The sequence below is a fragment of the Telmatherina bonti genome (assembly GCF_933228915.1).
Source record: "Telmatherina bonti genome assembly, chromosome: 10".
In the NCBI taxonomy this organism is placed as follows: Eukaryota; Metazoa; Chordata; class Actinopteri; order Atheriniformes; family Telmatherinidae; genus Telmatherina; species Telmatherina bonti.
This window is the reverse complement of record NC_136628.1, coordinates 39877269-39905160: the sequence shown is the minus strand read 5'-3', so window position 1 is coordinate 39905160 and position 27892 is coordinate 39877269. Positions and strand designations below refer to the sequence as shown.

The window sequence follows — 27892 nt, the reverse complement described above, 5'->3', positions numbered from 1 at the left end:
ATGACTGGAGGTTTCATGCAGGACGAAGGGTAACTTTCAAACCTTTTCACCATAAAAGTCTCACATTTACACTTCAGTTATTCATTTTTCTCCCTCCTTTCTGATCTCAGGAAGTTTGAACTCTGAACAGAAACAGCAAAGGAGAATATTCAGAGGATTATTTTTACTGTTGTAACCTGGCCCTTTGGTATGGAGACCACTCAGAGGTGGACCTCAGATATCAGGCTGAAGAGGAGTCTTTCACCCTGAGAGAGAGCAGTGACCGCCAACATTTTGAACTCGTCCGTAATTCCTCGGGTCGGGTGGTCGATCGCTGCCCCAACTATGGTAAGTCTTATGGACGCATTAAGTAGCTTTCAGGCTTTAAAGCTCTGCATTTATGAGGCAGTAGCTGGGTTTCCATTACCCCTCAAAAGACCTAAACATGGCATAAGAAACTGGTGACGGAAAGGCCTACATATAGCTGCAGGATAGGAGGCCATGCTTCTGTCAAACGTTATCTATTCTTCTTGTTTGATACCTAACGCACGACACGGAGGGAATGTATGACAGGATCAGCTGAAGATAATCTACTTTAGTTTCCTTCTTGCATGTATAACACCAGACAACGCACTAAAAGCACAGTGTCCTCCTGGGTCTACCTTCAGCCTGCAGGTAGGAGCCTCCCATTGGATAGATCCTGCAGGGTGATTGATGTGACGAGCAGCTTCTCATTTCTCCACCATGTAGAAAGACACATGGTGGTGGAAAAGAGGCAGTTTTCTTCATTGGTCAGAGAGAAATGACTCATCAGCATATAATGAAAGAGGTTTTTCTGTATTCTGCATGGTAATGTCCTGCATCGTCCTCATGGTGACTGTAGGGCAAAGTATTACTGAAGCAGAGGTCAGAGGTCGCAGGTAGCCTTTTATATCTCAATACTGTCAACTAAGCACTTTGGAAATAGTACAGCAACTCAATATTTCTGCCTTTGATAAACATTGGTTTGACTGGACTGGACAACTAGTCAAACAGAGTTAACTAGTTAGGAAGACATTTAAGTCTTTCTGAGAGACATGTACATCATCAGCCTGTCCTGACGGGATGAGTTTTACCTCGGCACCAGCCGGTTACATCATATCCAGGAGATGTCGGTACTTTTTGGTCCCTTCTCAGACTTCCGTTATCCCATGTGAATGTGCCACAAACTACTTTGTACATTGAAAACTGCTGTGATGTTCATTTGAAATGTCTCAGTTTAACTCCTTGTTCGTTTTTTTCAGGAAGAATTGAAGAAGAAAGACGGGAGAAAGCCAAACGGGAGCGGGAGAGGCGTCAACAAGAGGAGCGACGGCGGAGACAGGAGGAGGAGAAAAGGCGTCAGGTGGAGCTCGATCAAAGGAGGAAAATTCAGGAGCAGATTGAGAAGGAGAATGAGGCGTCCAGGAAGAAACTCTCTCAAACACAGTGGAGCCTTCTGGAGGAAGTAAACCTGATAGAACGAGTGTCTCACCAGCAGCAGACTCAGGTTCTACACCAGATGCTGGAAGATCATTCAGCTCACATCGAGAGGGATGAGGTAGGTGGACCCTTGAGACCTGACATGCTAACAAGGCTGACTTTAAAGTCATGGATTAAAAAGAGAACCTTTTGTCCAGTTTGAACTGACTGGTTGGGGTTCCAGGTGTTCATCCTTTGCTTGTCTTTCTTGTGTGGAAATCATTTCATAAACTTGTTGATATTTCATGTGAGTGTGTAGCTGATACTGAAGTTATCCTCTGTTTTCTTCTCTCTTCATGAAGCTCAGGGATGTGGATGAGAAATTTCAAGAACTTCTATCAAAGTTCCACAACACAGATAATGGACCTGTAGAGACAGACCTGGAGGACAGGATGAAGATGCTCCAAAATGAGCTGACATTACAGTATTTCATAGAAGACTCCAACCCTAGTTGGTCACTGTGGGCTTTGGACCAGGCAACTGGTTATGTGGACCTGTCTCTGACCGACAGGTTCAGTGTTCTGGAGGCAGTGGTGAGGGTTGCTGAGGAGGGGGACCAGGATACAGAGGATGCCCCCACATCTGGACAAGACAAGGAGATTGAATTCCTTCTCAGTTTACAAGATCAACTCCATGTTGCTAATCCAACTCTGGCCAGAAAGGTTTTAATCCATGTTCTTGGTATGACTGCTCAGCTGTCCCAGGGAGGTAAGGATATCCTCAGTCAGATACTCTTCAGCAACATCTGGACACCAAAAGAAATCAAGCTTTTCATTGAAAGGACCGTCGGCATGGATCAGGAAAAAGTTACACAGATCCTCCACAAAGCGTGTACCTATCGGCTGAGCTGCCTCCCGGTTCTCTCTGCGCTGGATGACCAAGATCCCATCGGGTTTATTCAAGCCTGCATAACAGACGAGGTGGACAAAGACGTTGATGCTATCCTGAGTGAAATGCAGAACAAGAACTTTCCAGATCACATCCTGTCACAGCTGGAAGACATTCTGCGGTACGTTGAGGAACAGTTGCCCAAATTTAGAGAAGTGAACATTAATGAAAAGATGACTGAAGAAGGGAAGAAACTGATAGCTTCACTTGATTTGGCCAATCCAGACTCTGATACGCTGAAGAAAGTCCTGATCGTCATGTCCATAGCTGTGAAGAAATGCAGCACATTGGTCACTAGAAATGGTGAAGAAGTACCAGGCTACTTCCCCAGACTGACTCAGCTCACATCGCTGCTGTTACTGCTGCTGCCACAGAACCAGGATAAAAGAGGTTGTCTCTTGGAGATCGGAACTGGAGAAGGAAAGACTTGCATTTTAGCCATGTTTGCTGCGATTCAGGCAATGCATGGTACAGCGGTGGACATTGTGACCAGCTCTTCTGTACTTGCAATTCGTGATCAAGAAGAGTGGAAAAGATTCTACGACCTGGTGGGCGTGACATCGTCCTCTGTGCCTCCACAGCATCAAGACAAAAGCTCTTTTGAAAACCAGGACAAGCTGCTTGACGATGCATACAAGAAGCAGATAGTTTATAGTACTATCAGTAGCTTTGCAGCAGATATACTGAGGCAGGAGTTTGAGAAGAAAACTACTCGAGGCCAGAGGAAGTTTGAGTGTGTGATCGTGGATGAAGTGGACTACATGACGCTGGACAGTGGAGTTCAAGTGACCTTCCTGTCACACCAAGCCAGCAGCTTGAGACATGTGGAACAAGTCCTGGCAAGCATCTGGGCCATGGTGTCCGCCTGCCGTCCAATACAGATGTTTGAAACAGGGGAGTTCCAGTGGGCAACCAGGATCCAGCACTTTCACAAGACGGTGAAACAAGCTGTGATTGGTTCAGAATCAGAGGACTTTTCAGAAAGCGATCTGCTGCTGCTTGGTGCAAAGCTGGGCTTTTATTCACAGGAGGACATGGATGGACTGAACGAAGCAGCAAGTCAAGCGGAGCCAGAGAAGGACGGCTTTGAGGCGAACGCCATGGAAAACATCATGGCCAAGGTTGGACCTGAGCAGCAGTACAAGCTGCTTAGTGAAGTTAAGGAAGAAGTTGGTAACAGTGTGGTCGTAGACTGTTATTCACTCGTCACCAACAAAGCCAGACTATACGGAGAGGAAAGCTCTGAGAGAGATGTTAGCCTGCTTCTACTACAGAATGGACGGGCCTGCGAAATCATGTCTGAGAAATCACTCATTGAGAGAACTGTTGAACATTTAAAGCCTAGAATTAAATATTCTAGAGAATGTGCGCTCGACTCCATGAAGAAATGTGAGGGGTTTATTGTGATTCCGTCTTTCTTGAAGGGATACGTTGAGAATCAGTTGGCAGTTTTTGTTGAGAACGCCTTAAAAGCCATCACCATGACACAAAATAGAGAGTACATGATTGAAAAGGCACCTGAAGCCAACAGAGCTGGTTTCAGTGGTGATGTGAAGCATCACTATGATGCCATAATTCCTGTGGACTTTCAGGCCAGTGGCGTGCTGGAGAAAAACAAGCGCTGGGGTGATGGCCTGCAGCAGTTTTTGGAGATGAAGCACCAGTTGGCCATTTCACAGCTGTCCAACGTAACAAATTACATGTCGAACGTCCACTTCTTTAAAAAGTACCTCAGTGGGAAAGGTGTTTTCGGTGTCTCTGGGACACTAGGGGGAGAAGCTGACAAACTCTTCCTAGAACGACTATACAAAACAGCAAGCTACATCATCCCATCTCACCGCCATAAAAAGCTTGTAGAACTGCCAGCAGTTCAGGTTAGAGGAGGAAATCCTGAGTGGATCAAACTGATCTGTGAAACTGCATGGACAGTAGCAGATAGAAAACAGGTTGTCTTGATCATCTGTGAGGACGTCAAGACTGCAAATGACCTGAAGACTAAGATGCAAGCCCAACAAAGATGGCCTAAACAGATCACCATGTACACCATCAGTGGCAGGCACGACATCGAGAAACAGACATTCAGCCAGGGAAACATCATCATTGCTACCAACCTTGGAGGCCGTGGGACGGACATACATGTTCAGCAGGATGTAAACGAGTCTGGAGGACTCTTTGTGCTTCTCACCTACTTCCCTGGAAGCCATCGAGTGGAGAGACAGGTCTTTGGGCGAACTGCCCGTAAAGGAAACCCTGGCATGGTGCAGATGATACTCAACCAGGACCATCTGGAACCAGCATACCAAGGCCATTCAGTGGAAACCATGAGACAGCTCAGAGAGGAGTACGAGGTCCAGCGTTTGGAATCCATGGAGAAAAATGAGCTGCTGGAAATTGACCTGAAAGAAGATCTTTTCTCCAGATTTTGCAAATTTCTTTGTGACTTTGACAAGAACTACTCACAGGAAGAGAAGTGTGACCTGACACAAACAAGACTAAACGATGTTCCAGAGTTTTGTAAGACCCATCGTCAAAAGTTTGACTATCAGCCTGCACTCAATTCTTTGAAAGAATCGTGGGCTTTGTGGCTCATCCTCCACGAAGAGCAGATCAGTAAACATGATAACCTCACCATGCTCAGAGAAAACCTCACTGCAGGCCTACAGAAGACTGCTGAGCACCTGCTCCAGGGCAGAAGCAGCAATTTCTACGACTACATTGAACTGGCAAAAAGCAGAACTTACATGCACCACATCAACAAAAATGAGAGTGACTATGGAGCTTTGTCTTATTGGCAGAGGGCTGCAGAGTGTGATCCTTTCTACAGTGCTGTGGCACTTTATAACCAAACTTACATCAAGATCAACCTGCGAAAGGCCAACTACATCACCGAGGCCAAGGGCTTACTGGAGGAAGCAAAGACTGCAGTGGACGTGTACCTCTCAGAGTCAACAAACACAATGATGTTTTGTAATTTCTCAGTGACTAAAGACTTTGAACCCCACAACAAAGACAGCAACCTGCAGGCCCAAATGAAAGCCAGGATGGCTGTCTTCAAGTCCTGGAAGGGATACATTGAAAGTGCTCTGGAAAGTCTTCAGAACATTGAACGTAGCAAAAGTCAGGCAATAACAGAGGATTCCAGCGTGTACAGTCTTTCAAGAGACAAAGATACCATCACCACCAAGGAGCTGATGGTCCTGCATGAGTTTGGCCTCAGCATCGTGTTCGAGGTGAAAAAGAAGCCTGAGTTCTGCATCGATGCTCTTATTTGTTTTTGTCTCTGTGTTCTCCAGGTAGCAGCAGGTGCTCTTGTTTGTGCTCTGTCATTCGGCAGTGCCAGTCAGTTTGGACTTGGACTTATCTGTGAGGGGGTATCTGACATGATTGAGGGGGCTCGAGGTATGATACAAGGGGGCTTTGACTGGGCCCAGTGGGCAATCTCTAAAGCCATCAGCATTGGGGTGTCTCTGGTTTTTGGTGGATTGGGCAAACTGAGCAAAGCTATCAAGCAAGTACGTATTGGGACAAAAGGCCTGATTACTGGGGCTAAGAGTTGCTCTACCATCACAGCGAAACAGTGTCTTAAACATGCAACGAAGTACGCAGTTCAGGAACTGGGGAAGCAAGGATGCATCACTGCTCAGAACTATGCTGTTGACAAAGGCCTCACAGCTTTATTCCAAACTATCCTTAAGCAGGCCTGTAAGGACAAGGTGTTCTCACTGGTGAGAGCCAATAATAACCTACATAAGCTTCTCACTGACTTCATTTGCTCAGGAATACCAAAGGTTGCCATAGAACAGGGGTTTGATGACTTTAAAATTGACAAAGGATGTGAAGAAGAAATTCGTCAGTCAGTGGATGTGATGACAAGAAGGATCATTCCTGACCTCATGATGGACTGTACCATGGTTGATAAGGTTCTTGATGGACTTTCACAGGTCTGCGGATCTGTAGCGCAACATGTAGGGAAACAGAAAGAGCTGCAGTTGGTCATAAAGTGTCTGAATACAGCTCAATATATCAAAAGTTTCGTACAAATACTCCAATCTGTTCCCACAGAAGACGTCATCAACAACACCTTTGTTCCCAGACTGTTGAAGAACATGAATAAAAATCTACCACATGAAAAGTATGACCGAGATGGAAGACACCAGTTATCAGACGTGAAACGTCTTACAGAGGACCTCATCAACAACATTGCAGAAAGTGTTTCAGACTCATTTGTGGAGGCCTGTTCCAGACACATGACCTCTGTCGTAAACAGAACGTGCATGAGCAAAATAAACAACGCTGCTGGTAGTGCTGTTAACAACATACTTGGCAGAAGCAACACTCAGAGTTTCTTTGACAACCAGCTGTATAAGCACCACATGAAGCAGGCTGTCCAAGTTCACAAAACGTCCCTTTCAGACGCTGAGAAGACGGACTTGGACCGTTAAATCCATGCTGTTGGTGACGTTAACCGCCCTGCTACAGCTCTGGACATCCACGTCCTCGCACAGAGTGATGCTCTGAAAGGCAGAGGCATCAGACTGGTTACGGTGGATAAACATGGGAAGAAACTTTCAGAGGATTATTATCCAGGGAAGAACAGCTCTGCAGGAGACATCGTTCTTCAACTGAGGAAGGATCCAGAAACTCCACAACAGTGAGTTACATTACAACAACACACAATAACTAATTATTATTGTTAATAACTTTTCTATTTTGTTCCTTTCAAAGTCAAACTTGCAGCAGATCCATCATCCACCCATCATCCACCCATCATCCACCCACCCATCATCCACCCATCATCCACCCATAATCCACCCATAATCCACCCATAATCCACCCACCCATCATCCACCCATCATCCACCCATAATCCACCCATCATCCACCCACCCATCATCCACCCATCATCCACCCATAATCCACCCACCCATCATCCACCCATCATCCACCCATAATCCACCCATCATCCACCCACCCATCATCCACCCATCATCCACCCTTCATCCACCCATCATCCACCCATAATCCACCCATCATCCACCCATAATCCACCCATCATCCACCGACCCATCATCCACCCATCATCCACCCATAATCCACCCATCATCCACCCACCCATCATCCACCCATCATCCACCCACCCATCATCCACCCACCCATCATCCACCCATCATCCACCCATAATCCACCCACCCATCATCCACCCATCATCCACCCATCATCCACCCACCCATCATCCACCCATCATCCACCCACCCATCATCTACCCATCATCCACCCACCCATCATCCACCCATCATCCACCCACCCATCATCCACCCATCATCCACCCATCATCCACCCATCATCCACCCACCCATCATCCACCCATCATCCACCCACCCATCATCCACCCATCATCCACCCATCATCCACCCACCCATCATCCACCCATCATCCACCCATAATCCACCCATCATCCACCCACCCATCATCCACCCACCCATCATCCACCCATCATCCACCCACCCATCATCCACCCATCATCCACCCATAATCCACCCATCATCCACCCACCCATCATCCACCCATCATCCACACATAATCCACCCATCATCCACCCACCCATCATCCACCTATCATGCACCCACCCATCATCCACCCATAATCCACCCATAATCCACCCATCATCCACCCACCCATCATCCACCCATCCATCATCCACCCATCATCCACCCATCCATCCACCCATCATCCACCCATCATCCACCCATCATCCACCCACCCATCCACCCATTGACCCATCATCCATCCATCCATCCATAATCCTCCCATCCATCATCCACCCACCCGTCATCCACCCATCCATCATCCACCCACCCATCATCCACCCATCCATCATCCACCCACCCATCATCCACCCATCATCCACCCATCCATCATCCACCCACCCATCCACCCACCCATCCATCCATCATCCACCCACCCATCATCCATCCATCCATTCATCATCCACCCATCATCCACTCATCCATCATCCACCCATCATCCACCCATCCATCCATCCATCAGCCACCCACCCATCATCCACCAACCCATCCATCATCCATCCATCATCCACCCACCCATCATCCACCCATCATCCACCCATCCATCATCCACCCATCATCCACCCATCCATCATCCACCCACCCATCACCCACCCATCATCTACCCACCCATCATCCACCCATCATCCACCATCCATTATCCATCCACCCATCATCCACCCACCCATCCACCCACCCATCATCCACCCATCATCCACCAACCCATCATCCACCCATCATCCACCCACCCATAATCCACCCACCCATCACCCACCCATCATCCACCCATCATCCATCCATCATCCACCCACCCATCATCCACCCATCCATCATCCACCCACCCATCATCCACCCATCCATCATCCACCCACCCATCATCCACCCATCATCCACCCATCCATCATCCACTCATCCATCATCCACCCACGCATCATCCACCCATCCATCATACACCCATCATCCACCCACCCATCATCCACCCATCATCCACCCACCCATCATCCACCCATCATCCACCCACCCATCCACCCACCCATCCATCCATCATCCACCCATCATCCACCCATCATCCACCCACTCATCATCCACCCACTCATCATCCACCCACCCATCATCCACTCACCCATCATCCATCCACCCATCATCCACCCATCATCCAACCATCATCCACCCATCATCCACCATCATCCATCCATCATCCACCCATCATCCACCCATTTTCCACCCATAATCCACCGACCCATCATCCACCCATAATCCACCCACCCATCATCCACCCATCATCCACCCATCCATCATCCACCTATCATCCACCCATCCATCATCCACCCATATATCCACCCATCAGCCACCCATCATCCACCCACCCATCATCCACCCATCATCGACTCATCCATCATCCACCCATCATCCACCCATCCATCCATCCATCATCAATCCATCATCCACCCACTCATCATCCACCCACCCATCATCCATTCACCCATCATCCACCCACCCATCATCCACCCATCCATCATCCACCCACTCATCATCCACCCACCCATCATCCACTCACCCATCATCCACCCATCCATCATCCACCCACCCGTCATCCACCCACCCATCATCCACCCACCCATCATCCACCTATCATCCACCCATCCATCATCCACCCATATATCCACCCATCAGCCACCCATCATCCACCCACCCATCATCCACCCATCATCGACTCATCCATCATCCACCCATCATCCACCCATCCATCCATCCATCATCCACCCATCATCCACCAACCCATCATCCACCCATTCATCATCCACCCATCATCCACCCACCAATCATCCACCCATCATCCACCCATCCATTATCCATCCATCTATCATCCATCATCCACCCACCATCATCCACCCATCATCCACCCACCCATCATCCACCCATAATCCACCCACCCATCATCGACCCATCATCCATCCATCCATCCATCATCCTCCCATCCATCATCCACCCACCCGTCATCCACCCATCCATCATCCACCCACCCATCATCCACCCATCATCCACCCATCCATCATTCACTCATCCATCATCCACCCACCCATCATCCACCCATCCATCATCCACCCATCCATCATCCACCCACCCATCATCCACCCATCATCCACCCACCCATCATCCACCCATCATCCACCCACCCATCCATCCATCATCCACCCACCCATCATCCATCCATCCATCATACACCCATCATCCACCCACCCATCATCCACCCATCATCCACCCACCCATCATCCACCCATCATCCACCCACCCATCCACCCACCCATCCATCCATCATCCACCCATCATCCACCCATCATCCACCCACCCATCATCCACCCATCATCCACCCATCCATCATCCACCCATCATCCACCCATCCATCATCCACCCACCCATCACCCACCCATCATCTACCCACCCATCATCCACCCATCATCCACCATCCATTATCCATCCACCCATCATCCACCCACCCATCCACCCACCCATCATCCACCCATCATCCACCAACCCATCATCCACCCATCATCCTCCCACCCATAATCCACCCACCCATCACCCACCCATCATCCACCCATCATCCATCCATCATCCACCCACCCATCATCCACCCATCCATCATCCACCCACCCATCATCCACCCATCCATCATCCACCCACCCATCATCCACCCATCATCCACCCATCCATCATCCACTCATCCATCATCCACCCACGCATCATCCACCCATCCATCATACACCCATCATCCACCCACCCATCATCCACCCATCATCCACCCACCCATCATCCACCCATCATCCACCCACCCATCCACCCACCCATCCATCCATCATCCACCCATCATCCACCCATCATCCACCCACTCATCATCCACCCACTCATCATCCACCCACCCATCATCCACTCACCCATCATCCATCCACCCATCATCCACCCATCATCCAACCATCATCCACCCATCATCCACCATCATCCATCCATCATCCACCCATCATCCACCCATTTTCCACCCATAATCCACCGACCCATCATCCACCCATAATCCACCCACCCATCATCCACCCATCATCCACCCATACATCATCCACCTATCATCCACCCATCCATCATCCACCCATATATCCACCCATCAGCCACCCATCATCCACCCACCCATCATCCACCCATCATCGACTCATCCATCATCCACCCATTCCACCCATCCATCCATCCATCATCAATCCATCATCCACCCACTCATCATCCACCCACCCATCATCCATTCACCCATCATCCACCCACCCATCATCCACCCATCCATCATCCACCCACTCATCATCCACCCACCCATCATCCACTCACCCATCATCCACCCATCCATCATCCACCCACCCGTCATCCACCCACCCATCATCCACCCACCCATCATCCACCTATCATCCACCCATCCATCATCCACCCATATATCCACCCATCAGCCACCCATCATCCACCCACCCATCATCCACCCATCATCGACTCATCCATCATCCACCCATCATCCACCCATCCATCCATCCATCATCCACCCATCATCCACCAACCCATCATCCACCCATTCATCATCCACCCATCATCCACCCACCAATCATCCACCCATCATCCACCCATCCATTATCCATCCATCTATCATCCATCATCCACCCACCATCATCCACCCATCATCCACCCACCCATCATCCACCCATAATCCACCCACCCATCATCGACCCATCATCCATCCATCCATCCATCATCCTCCCATCCATCATCCACCCACCCGTCATCCACCCATCCATCATCCACCCACCCATCATCCACCCATCATCCACCCATCCATCATTCACTCATCCATCATCCACCCACCCATCATCCACCCATCCATCATCCACCCATCCATCATCCACCCACCCATCATCCACCCATCATCCACCCACCCATCATCCACCCATCATCCACCCACCCATCCATCCATCATCCACCCACCCATCATCCATCCATCCATCCATCCATCCATCCATCCATCATCCATCCATCATCCACCCATCATCCATCCATAATCCACTCATCCATCATCCACCCATCATCCACTCATCCATCATCCACCCATCATCCTCCCATCCATCCATCCATCAGCCACCCATCATCCACCCACCCATCCATCATCCACCCACCATCCACCCATCATCCACCCACCCATCATCAACCCATCAATGATCCACCCATCATCCACCCACCCATCATCCACCCATCCATCATCCACACACTCATCATCCACCCACCCATCATCCACTCACCCATCATCCACCCACCCATCATCCACCCATCCATCATCCACCCACTCATCATCTACCCACCCAACATCCACCCATCATCCACCTATCATCCACTCATTCATCATCCACCCATCATCCACCCATCCATCCATCCATCAGCCACCCATCATCCACCCACCCATCCATCATCCACCCACCATCCACCCATCATCCACCCACCCATCATCCACCCATCAATGATCCACCCATCATCCACCCACCCATCATCCACCCATCCATCATCCACCCACTCATCATCCACCCACCCATCATCCACTCACCCATCATCCATCCATCATCCACCCACCCATAGTCCACCCATCATCTACCTATCATCCACTCATCCATCATCCACCCATCATCCACTCATCCATCATCCACCCACTCATCATCCACCCACCCATCATCCACCCACCCATCATCCATCCATCATCTACCCACCCAACCTCCACCCATCATCCACCTATCATCCACTCATCCATCATCCACCCATCATCCACCCATCCATCCATCCATCAGCCACCCATCATCCACCCACCCATCCATCATCCACCCACCATCCACCCATCATCCACCCACCCAACATCCACCCATTAATCATCCACCCATCATCCACCCACCCATCATCCACCCATCCATCATCCACCCACCCATCATCCACCCACCCATCTATCCATCCATCATCCACCCACCCATCATCCACTCACCCGTCATCCACACCCATCATCCACCCACCCATCATCCACCTATCATCCACCCATCCATCATCCACCCATATATCCACCCATCAGCCACCCATCATCCACCCACCCATCATCCACCCATCATCGACTCATCCATCATCCACCCATCATCCACCCATCCATCCATCCATCATCCACCCATCATCCACCCACCCATCATCCACCCATTCATCATCCACCCATCATCCACCCACCAATCATCCACCTATCATCCACCCATCCATTATCCATCCATCTATCCATCCATCATCCACCCACCATCATCCACCCATCATCCACCCACCCATCATCCACCCATAATCCACCCACCCATCATCGACCCATCATCCATCCATCCATCCATCATCCACCCACCCATCATCCACCCATCATCCACCCACCCATCCACCCACCCATCCATCCATCATCCACCCATCATCCACCCATCATCCACCCACCCATCCATCATCCACCCACTCATCATCCACCCACTCATCATCCACCCACCCATCATCCACTCACCCATCATCCACCCACCCATCATCCACCCATCATCCACCCACCCATCCATCCATCATCCACCCACCCATCATCCATCCATCCATCCATCCATCCATCATCCATCCATCATCCACCCATCATCCATCCATAATCCACTCATCCATCATCCACCCATCATCCACTCATCCATCATCCACCCATCATCCTCCCATCCATCCATCCATCAGCCACCCATCATCCACCCACCCATCCATCATCCACCCACCATCCACCCATCATCCACCCACCCATCATCAACCCATCAATGATCCACCCATCATCCACCCACCCATCATCCACCCATCCATCATCCACACATTCATCATCCACCCACCCATCATCCACTCACCCATCATCCACCCACCCATCATCCACCCATCCATCATCCACCCACCCATCATCCACCCATCCATCATCCACCCACCCGTCATCCACCCACCCATCATCCACCCACCCATCATCCATCCATCATCCACCCTCCCATCATCCACCCATCATCCACCTATCATCCACTCATTCATCATCCACCCATCATCCACCCATCCATCCATCCATCAGCCACCCATCATCCACCCACCCATCCATCATCCACCCACCATCCACCCATCATCCACCCACCCATCATCCACCCATCAATGATCCACCCATCATCCACCCACCCATCATCCACCCATCCATCATCCACCCACTCATCATCCACCCACCCATCATCCACTCACCCATCATCCATCCATCATCCACCCACCCATCATCCACCCATCATCTACCTATCATCCACTCATCCATCATCCACCCATCATCCACTCATCCATCATCCACCCACTCATCATCCACCCACCCATCATCCACCCACCCATCATCCATCCATCATCTACCCACCCAACCTCCACCCATCATCCACCTATCATCCACTCATCCATCATCCACCCATCATCCACCCATCCATCCATCCATCAGCCACCCATCATCCACCCACCCATCCATCATCCACCCACCATCCACCCATCATCCACCCACCCAACATCCACCCATTAATCATCCACTCATCATCCACCCACCCATCCATCCACCCATCCATCATCCACCCACCCATCATCCACCCACCCATCTATCCATCCATCATCCACCCACCCATCATCCACTCACCCGTCATCCACCGACCCATCATCCACCCATCCATCATCCACTCATCCATCATCCACCCACCCATCATCCACCCATCCATCATCCACCCATCATCCACCCATCCATCATCCACCCATCATCCACCCACCCATCATCCATCCATCATCCACCCACCCATCATCCACCCATCATCCACCCACCCATCATCCACCCATCATCCACCCACCCATTGACCCATCATCCATCCATCCACCCATCATCCACCCACCCATCATCCACCCATCATCCACCCACCCATCATCCATCCATCATCCACCCATAATTCACCCACCCATCATCCACTCACCCGTCATCCACCGACCCATCATCCACCCATCCATCATCCACTCATCCATCATCCACCCACCCATCATCCACCCATCCATCATCCACCCATCATCCACCCATCCATCATCCACCCATCATCCACCCACCCATCATCCATCCATCATCCACCCACCCATCATCCACCCATCATCCACCCACCCATCATCCACCCATCATCCACCCACCCATCATCCACCCATCCACCCACCCACCCATTGACCCATCATCCATCCATCCACCCATCATCCACCCACCCATCATCCACCCATCATCCACCCACCCATCATCCATCCATCATCCACCCATAATTCACCCACCCATCATCCACTCACCCATCATCCACCCATCCATCATCCACCCATAATCCACCTACCCAATCATCCATCCATTCACCCACCCACCCATCCATCCATCATCCACCCACCCATCATCCATCCATCCATCATCCACCCATCATCCACTCATCCATCATCCACCCATCATCCACCCATCCATCCATCCATCAGCCACCCATCATCCACCAACCCATCCATCATCCACCCATCATCCAGCCATCATCCACCCACCCATCATCCACCCATTCATCATCCACCCATCATCCACCCACCCATCATCCACCCATCAGCCACCCACCTATCATCCACCCATCATCCACCCACCCATCATCCACTCATCATCCACCCATCCATCATCCACCCACCCATCATCCACCCACCCATCATCCACCCATCATCCGCCCACCCATCATCCACCCATCTTCCACCCATCCATTATCCATCCACCCATCATCCACCCACCCATCCACCCACCCACCCATCGACCCATCATCCATCCATCCATCCATCATCCACTCATCCATCATCCACCCACCCATCATCCACCCATCCATCATACACCCACCCATCATCCTCCCTCCCATCATCCACCCATCATCGACCCATCCATCATCCACCCATCATCCACCCATCATCCACCCACCCATCATCCACTCATCATCCACCCATCCATCATCCATCAATCATCCACCCATCATCCACCCATAATCCACCCATCCATCATCCACCCACCCATCATCCACCCATCATCCAACCACCCATCATCCACTCATCCATCATCCACCCATCATCCACCCATCCATCCATCCATCAGCCACCCATCATCCACCCACCCATCCATCATCCACCCATCATCCACCCCTCATCCATCCACCCATCATCCACCCATCATCCATCCACCCATCATCCACCCATCCATCATCCACCCACTCATTCCACCCACCCATCATCCATTCACCCATCATCCACCCACCCATCATCCACCCATCATCCATCCATCATCCACCCACCCATCATCCACTTATCATCCACCCATCCATCATCCATCCATCTATCCATCCATCATCCACCCACCCATCATCCACCCATCATCCAACCACCCATCATCCACCCATCATCCACCCACCCATCCACCCACCCACCCATCGACCCATCATCCATCCATCCATCCATCCATCCTCCCATCCATCATCCACCCACCCGTCATCCACCCATCCATCATCCACCCACCCATCATCCACCCATCATCCACCCATCCATCATCCACTCATCCATCATCCACCCACCCATCATCCACCCACCCATCATCCACCCATCATTCACCCACCCATCATCCACCCATAATCCACCCACCCATCCATCCATAATCCACCCACCCATCATCCATCCATCCATCCATCCATCCATCCATCCATCATCCATCCATCATCCACCCATCATCCACCCACCCATCATCCACCCATCATCAACCCACCCATCATCCACCCATCATCCACCCATCATCCACTCATCCATCATCCACCCATCATCCACCCATCCATCCATCCATCAGCCACCCATCATCCACCCACCCATCCATCATCCACCCACCATCCACCCCTCATCCATCCACCCATCATCCACCCATCATCCATCCACCCATCATCCATTCATCCATCATCCACCCACCCATCATCCACCCATCCATCATCCACCCATCATCCACCCACCCATCATCCACCCATCATCCACCCATCATCCACCCATCCATCATCCACCCATGATCCACCCACCCATCATCCACCCATCATCCACCCACCCATCCTCCACCCATCATCCAACCACCCATCATCCACGCATCATCCACCCATCCATCATCCACCCACCCATCATCCTCCCTCCCATCATCCACCCATCATCGACCCATCCATCATCCACCCATCATCCACCCACCCATTATCCATCCATCATCCACCCACCCATCATCCACCCATCATCCACCCACCCATCATCCACTCATCATCCACCCATCCATCATCCATCAATCATCCACCCATCATCCACCCATAATCCACCCATCCATCATCCACCCACCCATCATCCACCCATCATCCAACCACCCATCATCCACCCATCATCCACCCACCCATCATCCACCCATCATCCACCCATCCATCAACCACTCATCCATCATCCACCCACCCATCATCCACCCATCATTCACCCACCCATCATCCACCCATAATCCACCCACCCATCCATCCATAATCCACCCACCCATCATCCATCCATCCATCCATCCATCCATCCATCCATCCATCATCCATCCATCATCCACCCATCATCCAACCATCATCCACCCACCCATCATCCACCCATTCATGATCCACCCATCATCCACCCACCCATCATCCACCCATCATCCATCCATCATCCACCCACCCATCATCCACCCATCATCCAAACACCCATCATCCACCCATCATCCACCCACCCATCCACCCACCCACCCATCGACCCATCATCCATCCATCCATCCATCATCCTCTCATCCATCATCCACCCACCCGTCATCCACCCATCCATCATCCACCCACCCATCATCCACCCATCATCCACCCATCCATCATCCACTCATCCATCATCCACCCACCCATCATCCATCCATCATCTACCCACCCAACATCCACCCAACATCCACCCATCATTCACCCACCTATCATCCACCCATCATCCACCCACCCATCCATCCATCATCCACCCACCCATCATCCATCCATCCATCCATCCATCCATCCATCATCCATCCATCATCCACCCATCATCCACCCACCCATCATCCACCCATCATCCACCCACCCATCATCCACCCATTATCACTAATCATCCAACCACCCATCATCCACCCATCATCCACCCATCCATCATCCACTCATCCATCACCCACCCACCCATCATCCACCCATCCATCATCCACCCATCATCCACCCACCCATCATCCACCCACCATCCACCCATCATCCACCCACCCATCCATCATCCACCCATCATCCACTCACCCATCATCCACCCATCCATCAACCACCCATAATCCACCCACCCATCATCCATCCATCATCCACCCATCATCCACCCATCATCCACTCATCATCCACCCATAATCCATCCACCCATCATCCACCCACACATCATCCACCCACCCATCATCCACCCATCATCCACCCACCCATCATCCACCCATCCATGCACCCACCCATCATCCATCCATCATCCACCCATCATCCACCCACCCATCATCCACCCATCCATCCACCCATCCATCATCCATCCATCATCCACCCATCATCCACCCACCCATCATCCACCCATCATCCACCCACCCATCATCAACGCACCCATCATCCACCCATCCATCATCCACCCATCATCCACCCACCCATCATCCACCCATCCATCCACCCATCCATCATCCATCCATCATCCACCCATCATCCATCCACCCATCATCCACCCATCCATCATCCACCTATAATCCACCCACCCATCATCCACCCATCATCCACTCATCCATCATCCACCCACACATCATCCACCTACCCATCATCCACCCATCCATCATCCACCCACCTATTATCCACCTCCCCATCATCCACCCATCATCCACCCACCCATCATCCACCCATCATCCACCCATCCATCATCCACCCATCATCCACCCATCCATCATCCATCCATCATCCACCCATAATCCACCCACCCATCATCCACCCATCATCCAGCCACCCATAATCCACCCACCCATCATCCACCCATCATCCACCCATAATCCATCATCCACTCACCCATCATCCACCCATCCATCATCCACCCACTCATCATCCACCCACCCATCATCCACCCATCCATCATCCACCTATCATCCACCCATCCATCATCCACCCATCATCCACCCATCATCCACTCATCCATCATCCACCCATCATCCAACCATCCATCCATCCATCATCCACCCATCATCCACCCACCCACCATCCACCCATCATCCACCCAACCATCATCCACCCATTATCACTAATCATCCAACCACCCATCATCCACCCATCATCCACCCATACATCATCCACCCACCCATCATCCACCCATAATCCACCCATCCATCATCCACCCATCATCCACCCATCATCCACCCACCCATCATCCACCCATCATCCAACCACCCATCATCCACCCATCATCCACCCATCCATCATCCACTCATCCATCATCCACCCACCCATCATCCATCCATCCATCCATCCACCCACCCATCATCCACCCATCATCCAGCCACCCATAATCCACCCACCCATAATCCACCCATCATCCACCCATAATCCATCATCCACTCACTCATCATCCACCCACCCATCATCCACCCTCCCATCATCCACCCATCCATCATCCACCCATCATCCACCCATCATCCACCCACCCATCCATCATCCACCCATCATCCACTCACCCATCATCCACCCATCCATCAACCACCCATAATCCACCCACCCATCATCCATCCATCATCCACCCATCATCCACCCATCATCCACTCATCATCCACCCATAATCCATCCACCCATCATCCACCCACACATCATCCACCCACCCATCATCCACCCATCATCCACCAACCCATCATCCACCCATCCATGCACCCACCCATCATCCATCCATCATCCACCCATCATCCACCCACCCATCCACCCATCCATCATCCATCCATCATCCACCCATCATCCACCCACCCATCATCCACCCATCATCCACCCACCCATCATCAACGCACCCATCATCCACCCATCCATCATCCACCCATCATCCACCCACCCATCATCCACCCATCCATCCACCCATCCATCATCCATCCATCATCCACCCATCATCCATCCACCCATCATCCACCCATCCATCATCCACCTATAATCCACCCACCCATCATCCACCCATCATCCACTCATCCATCATCCACCCACACATCATCCACCCATCCATCATCCACCCACCCATCATCCACCCATCATCCACCCATCCATCATCCACCCATCATCCACCCATCCATCATCCACCCATCATCCACCCATCCATCATCAACCCATCATCCACCCATCATCCACCTACCCATCATCCACCGATCCATCATCCACCCACCTATTATCCACCTCCCCATCATCCACCCATCATCCACCCACCCATCATCCACCCATCATCCACCCATCCATCATCCACCCATCATCCACCCATCATCCACCCATCCATCATCCACCCATCATCCACCCATCCATCATCCACCCATCATCCACCCATAATCCATCATCCACTCACCCATCATCCACCCATCCATCATCCACCCACTCATCATCCACCCACCCATCATCCACCCATCCATCATCCACCTATCATCCACCCACCCATCATCCACCCATCATCCACTCATCCATCATCCACCCATCATCCAACCATCCATCCATCCACCCACCCATCCATCATCCACCCATCATCCACCCATCATCCACCCACCCACCATCCACCCATCATCCACCCACCCATCCATCATCCACCCATCATCCATCCATCCATCCATCATCCTCCCATCCATCATCCACCCATCCATCATCCACCCTCCCATCATCCACCCACCCATCATCCTCCCATCCATCATCCACCCACCCATCATCCACCCATCATCCACCCACCCATCATCCACCCATCCATCATCCACCCATCATCCTCCCATCCATCATCCACCCACCCATCATCCACCCATCATCCACCCACCCATCATCCACCCATCATCCACCCATAATCCACCCACCCATCATCCACCCATCCATCATCCACTCATCCATCATCCACCCATCCATCATCCACCCATCATCCATCCATCCATCCATCATCCTCCCATCCATCATCCACCCATCCATCATCCACCCTCCCATCATCCACCCACCCATCATCCTCCCATCCATCATCCACCCACCCATCATCCACCCATCATCCACCCACCCATCATCCACCCACCCATCATCCACCCATCATCCACCCATAATCCACCCACCCATCATCCACCCATCCATCATCCACCCATCCATCATCCACTCATCCATCATCCACCCATCATCCATCCATCTTTTTTCCATTACTATCAAATTTCTTTCATAATTTCATACTTTCATGATTAATCTCAGACCTTCATCCTCTGTAGGAAGGAAGGAATTGTCTCAAAGCTCAGCAGACGTATTCGAGGTGAACAGACGTCTTACACGGGACATTTTGAGCTTCTGAGACCAGACGGTTCCGTGGTCCCGGTGCTTTCAGAGGGTCAGAACTGCCTTTATCATGCTGTTGTCCAGGCAACCATCAGAAACACAGCTGATCTGAGCCGGGAGGCGGCGATCCTGCGAAATAAAGTCAAAGATTCAGTAAGTTCTGTTTACAGACACAAATAATTCTGTATTCACGCTAGTGTTGCACACACATATGGGGGCCCGCAGATTATTTAAGGTTGCATTCTGGAAGAATCTTCTGTATTGTCGAGGTTTCTCTCATCACCACTCAGATCCAAGAAAACCCACAGAGATACGCTGCAGCTCTGAAGCTGCAGAGAGGATATGAAGCAGCGTCCAGGTCTCCCAGTAAATACGCCATCATTGGAGGAGCCAGAAAGGAAAGGGGTGAGATCAGAGAACAATATCAGCAGATGCTGAACAAGATGAAGAACCGAGATCCAAGGCTACACTCGCTCATCAAAGCCTACCATCTTGGAATGGTTGGAGCGTATGAGGAGTAAGTTCTGGTTCCTGGAGATCCTCCAGCTGCTTAAAAGATCCACTAGAGCCAATATTTACCACATCCTTTTAATACACTTTGATTTGATCGCCTTACTTGTTTCTTCTTTAGTGTTAAAGGAGTCCGGAGGGAAACTCCATCAGCAGACAACAACATCAGACCTGTTGCGAACGCAGACCACATCCCCCCCAAGGACACCTTTAAGATGGCTCATCAGGAGTTAGCTACAAGGGGGGACTTACAGGAGTTCAGGGACAAGCATCCAGGACTTTGTTCCCTGATTGATGGAACGGGGAACCGTGGGCTGTGCAGAGAAGTTCTTGTAGAGCATCACCAACGTGCCCTGACCACCGGCAACAGCGCCGAGTCCCACAGGATCCGGTGAGTTTATCTTCATGTATGAGCTGAAGAGAAACATCTTCGCGGTGGAAACGTCACTTTCTTCTTGTTCGTAGAGAAAAACTCACTGAAGTTCTTCTGAGTGGAGATGGAGTCAAACTGATGAAGATGTCGATGATCGCAGCCAATCCGGAGATGTCCGAGTCTCTCAGGAGAGATGCAGGTAAAGATTCCTTTCAATGTGGTCACATGTCTTACACACAGATCAATGACTCCATGCAGTTAAGGACCGGGTTGTGGAGGGTTAGGGGTGGAGTCTACACCAGCTGTCATCAGGTGAGAGGCAGGTACATCCTGGACAAACGAGACAAACAATCAATCATGTCCTTTATCACCAATCAGCATTTCCTTTAGACGTTTGAGCGCCTCCCAGCACATAAGCTGTGGGTTGTCATCGCGCGTTCCCAACAGGCCAACGGGAGAAGAAGAACGACGGGAGGAGGAAGAGCTCATCTGACATCTGCTTGCACCTGAGCTCGGCCAGAAACAGGAAATGGATCAAAAACGAGTCGTTATTCATGTCGGTTGGTCGTCAAAATCTAACAACCATGACAGTGATTCTCCTCAGAAGATCGGAGACAAACCGTTTCCTGGTGGGAGGTTTGAGCAGTCCCGTGATCTCCAGGCCAGGCCTGGTGATACAAACATCACATTCCACAAAGGTCATTGATGGTGTTGGACTGGAATCATTCAGGCAACGAAATGCCTTCAGGAACTCCATCAGAAATCTTTTGAATAAAATATTACACCAGGCCGGACTCCATTCCTTCACATTGTGGATTTACAAATTCCAAACATCTTCTCCAGTCCTGCGATGGACTGGCGACCTGTCCAGGTGTTCCTGCCTCTGGCCCAGTGATTGCAGGGACAGACTGCCACCCTGAACTGGACCAAGTGGTTCAGAAAAGGACTGACTGACCTTTTCTCTAGAAATCTGATACTAACATTAAACTACCTCTCTGTTTTGTACATCGTAGGTCTGCCCCAACGCAAATACAGACCTGATAATATGTCGCCAGAGCAGACGCGGGACTATCACAGGATTGGAGACTATCTGTTGGTGGAGGGATACACGGCATCCGGAGTGTTAAACAACAATCAGAGAGACCAACTTCTGACGTGGCTGGATCAGACGAAAGACATGAAAAACACGGCGGAGTATCAGGAACTCCTCGGAGCGGTGACATCTTCACGTGAAAAAAGTGAAATTACAAGAAAAAGAAGGCAACATATGTGACTGCTCGCTCTTTTGTAACTCTGCTTACTTTGCTGCGAGTTTCATTTCAAACTTCTGTTACTTTGTTTTCTTTGGACGTCGGTGTTGGTAGCGCTGCACAGGCTCCGCCCTCTGTTCCGGCTCAAGTCGACAAGTCTTCCTAAATACGATTACAGCTTTCATTCTGACTGCCATCAAGACATTTCATGTTTGAACAAAGGAAACCAAGTGTCCTCCTAGTTAATATCAACACATTTATTACGTAGATCACCGTCTTTCACAGCTGAAGTTTCATTCATTCATTTTTAGAGTTTAAAACTGGAGAAGTTATTACCATATAAAGCGTTAGTTCATGAGTGGAACATCTTTCTTTTTTGTCGTGTTCAGCACATTAAAGTGGAACTATCATGTGCATTTCAGGCTAATTTATTTTTATTTCTGAGACCAGAAGGGCTGGGATTGATGGAGTTATTGCCACAAATGACTTTATTTACTCCAGACCGACCCTCTCCGTAGGCTGTCAGATCAGCCTGCGGGCAAAACGAGTGGATTGAGACTCTTCCGCATTAAGCCCCGCCTCCCGCCACTGCACTACATCGGGAGCGCGCACCGCACCTGCTTTCACCGTCATTGTAACGTCTCATAAACAGAAGGATTAGGCTCATATGAACTCAATAAAAAACCCAAACTACAATGTCAACACATAGCATCCAGCCCTACATGTTGGAACCAGTTGAGGTGGCTCGGGCATCTGGTCAGGATGCCTCCTGGACCTCCCTGGTGAGGTGTTCCAGGCACGTCCCTCTGGGAGGAGACCCCGGGGAAGACCCAGGACACGCTGGAGGGATTATATCTCTCGGCTGGCCTGGGAACGCCTCGGGATCCCCCCCGCAGAGTTGGTAAATGTGTGACGGAGAATAGATGGATGGATGGAAATACCTAGCTTATGCTCTGCCACGTAAATGTTTGTAAAAGATTTCTCCATTTCTCATTTTTCATTCACTGGTAATATCATACAAATCTGGAAAATTTTTAGCCAGTCAACTAAAAACAAACAAAGAAAGAGCAACTATTTCATCCGTTAAAGATCCGGCAGGTAATATCTTACATGACCCTGACACAATAAATAACATCTTTAGAGACTTCTATAAAAATCTGTAAACATCCCGATTAGATCCATCAGATAATGACATAAATCAGTTTCTTAATAATATAGACCTCCCAGGACTACAGCAGGAACACGTTGCAGCCTTAGATTCCCCCCTTACAGCAGAGGAGCTACATGAAGCCCTCAAACATATGCCATGTAAAAAAGCCCCAGGACCGGATGGCTTCCCAGCAGAGTTCTATCAAGTATTCTGGACAACACTGGCCCGTACGTTTTTCTAAATGGTGACACAAATAAAGGAAAATGGCTACTTACCCCAAAACATGAATTCTGCCAGCATCACTGTACTGTTAAAACCAGGCAAAGACTCCACACTTCCATCTAGCTACAGACCCATATCACTGATAAATGCAGACCTTAAAATAATCTGCAAAGTTTTAGCTGCAAGGTTAGAGAAAGTAACTCCACTTATTATACACCCTGATCAGACAGGCTTTATAAAAGGCAGATATTCCTCTGTTAACATGCGCAGGCTAATCAATATAATAGATCACTCCACCATCAATAACCTGGAAACAACCATAGTTTCTCTGGATGCAGAGAAGGCTTTTGATAGAGTAAATTGGAAATTCTTATTAGCTACTTTAAATAGATTTGGCTTTGGACCTTCCTTTCTTGACTGGATCAAAATCTTCTACAGCTCCCCTAATGCGAGAGTCAGGACGAACGATCAAACCTCTCCAAGTTTTAATCTTCAAAGGGGCACCAGACAAGGTTGTCCACTCTCTCCCTCACTTTTTGCTGTATTTATTGAACCACTAGCTGCTGCAATTCGACAGAATCAAATTATAAAAGGCATCCAGTCCAAAAATATAATTCATAAAATAAGCCTTTATGCCGATGATATTTTACTATTCCTCCAAAACTCACAAACATCATTATCTGAAACAATCTCACTAATTAATAAATTCTCATCACTATCTGACTACTCTATTAATTGGTCTAAGAGCACAGTTCTACCAATTAACTGTAGGTTTCGAAATCCATCCAACATTAATTTACAATCAGGTAACATTAGATACTTAGGCATAAATATTCCCCCCCAGGCTGTCAGAACTGATAAAATGTAATTACACTAACCTTCTTAAGACAATAGAAGATGATCTCACTCGCTGGAAGTCACTTCCCATTTCACTTATGGGGAGAGTTGCTACGATAAAAATGATGATTCTACCCAAAATCAACGACCTGTTCTCCATGATTCCTATGAAACCTCCCTCCACCTGGTTCAAATCACTAGAATCATACACTTCCCAATTTCTCTGGAAGAATAAACCACCCCGGATTAGTTTAAAAACATTACAAAAACCTAAAGATCGGGGAGGCTTAGACTTGCCTAACTTTCAACATTATTTCTTAGCAAATAGGCTGCAATATATCTTAAAATGGCTTAAACCGAGTCCATTAGATGAACCATGGAAAGACTTAGAACAAACATTCTGTGACAATGTGGAAATCTCTAATCTTCCATTCTTCAGCTTCAGTGTAAAAAAGTTAAAGTGCTTCAAAAGCGTCAACATCAGCACCTCTCTGACAGCTTGGTGGGAATTTCTTAAAAGGAAACAATTCATCAATAATCCCATGTAAACTCACACCTATCTGGAACAACCCTGACATTCTTCTAAACAAAAATATGGTCAACTTTAAACAATGGATTAATAAAGGAATTAATTATTTTGAGCATATTATCCATAACAGAAGAATTTTATCTTTTGACACTCTATCATCACAATATGGAATTAATAGTAGCAAATTTCTAGAATATCAGCAACTCAAATCCATTATACTTAGGAAATTCCCGCTTCATCAAATAGACTTGGAACTTCCTCCCACAGTAGCAGAATTTATGGAACTTCGTAGCCCAAAGTTACTTTCAAAAATATACACATATACTTGGCGGCCCTGGAGGGTGGACTGGGGGGCTTGGGGTCTGGGCGGGTCATTAATTTGGGCGTTGTTCGCCTGGCCGTCTTGGAGCTCTAGTGGGCCTACATTTTCTAGTGGAAGAGTAGTATATAATAATAATAACTAGAGGAGGTCTTGTTCCGGAGGCTGATGGCTGCTGGCAGGAATGATCTTCTGTATCTTTCAGTCTTACATGGGACCTGAAGAAGCCTCTCACTGAACACACTTTGTTGTTTCATCACTGTCTTGTGGAGAGGGTGTGAAGAATCCTCCATCATCTTCATCAGCTTGTGCAGCATTCTTCTTTGGACAATCAGCTCCAGCGGCTCCAGAGTTACTCCAAGCACAGAAGCAGCTTTCTGGATCAGTTTGTTGATTCTCTTCAAGTCTCTGGTTCTGATGCTACTACCCCAGCAGATGCTGCAAAGCTGACTGCACTCTCCACAACAGACTTCTAGAAGATATGCAACATCTTGGTGCAGACGTTAAACCATCTCAGCTTCCTTAAGAAGTACAGTCTGCTCTGACCTTTCTTGTAGATGTAGTCAGTGTTGCATTTCCAGTCCAGTTTGTTGTCCAGCTGAACTCCAAGATACTTGTATTCCTCCACCACCTCCACCTCCTCTCCCAGGATGGAAACAGTGCTTTGTTTATTCTTGTTGAGGATTATCAGTCTTCACATCCATTTGGAGACTACAGGAAATGGAGGAGGAAGATGGTCACCTTCATGCCTATAGCGCTCCTAAAGCATGGCTGTAAGCATTGTTGTTATCAAGGCTGTTTAGCATGGTTGTTAGCTAGCATGGCTGTTAGCGTGCTGTTAGCATAGCTGTTTAGCATGGCTATTAGCATGGCTGTTAGCATTGTTGTTTGCATGGTTGTTAGCATGGCTGTTAGCATGGTTGTTAGCATAGCTGTTAGCATGGCTGTTAGCATTGTTGTTAGCATTATGTTTAGCTTGGTTGTTAGCATGGCTGTTATCATAGTTGTTAGCATGGCTGTTAGCATGGCTGTTAGTATTGTTGTTTGCATGGTTGTTAGCATG

General features: G+C 49.6%; 1 protein-coding gene across 1 annotated transcript; it reads left to right on the top strand.

The window, feature by feature from the left end:
* Nucleotides 1–22070, top strand: LOC306761384 (uncharacterized protein; the record flags this gene model as incomplete). The annotated part of the gene is made up of 6 exons (XM_079247507.1): nt 1–29; nt 131–327; nt 1263–1558; nt 1782–7018; nt 21576–21792; nt 21930–22070. The coding sequence occupies 4 exons, from the start codon at nt 1–3 to the stop codon at nt 6807–6809; spliced, it is 5550 nt and encodes a 1849-aa protein (XP_079103633.1). The 3' UTR covers nt 6810–7018; nt 21576–21792; nt 21930–22070.
* Nucleotides 22071–27892: the final 5822 nt, after the last annotated feature.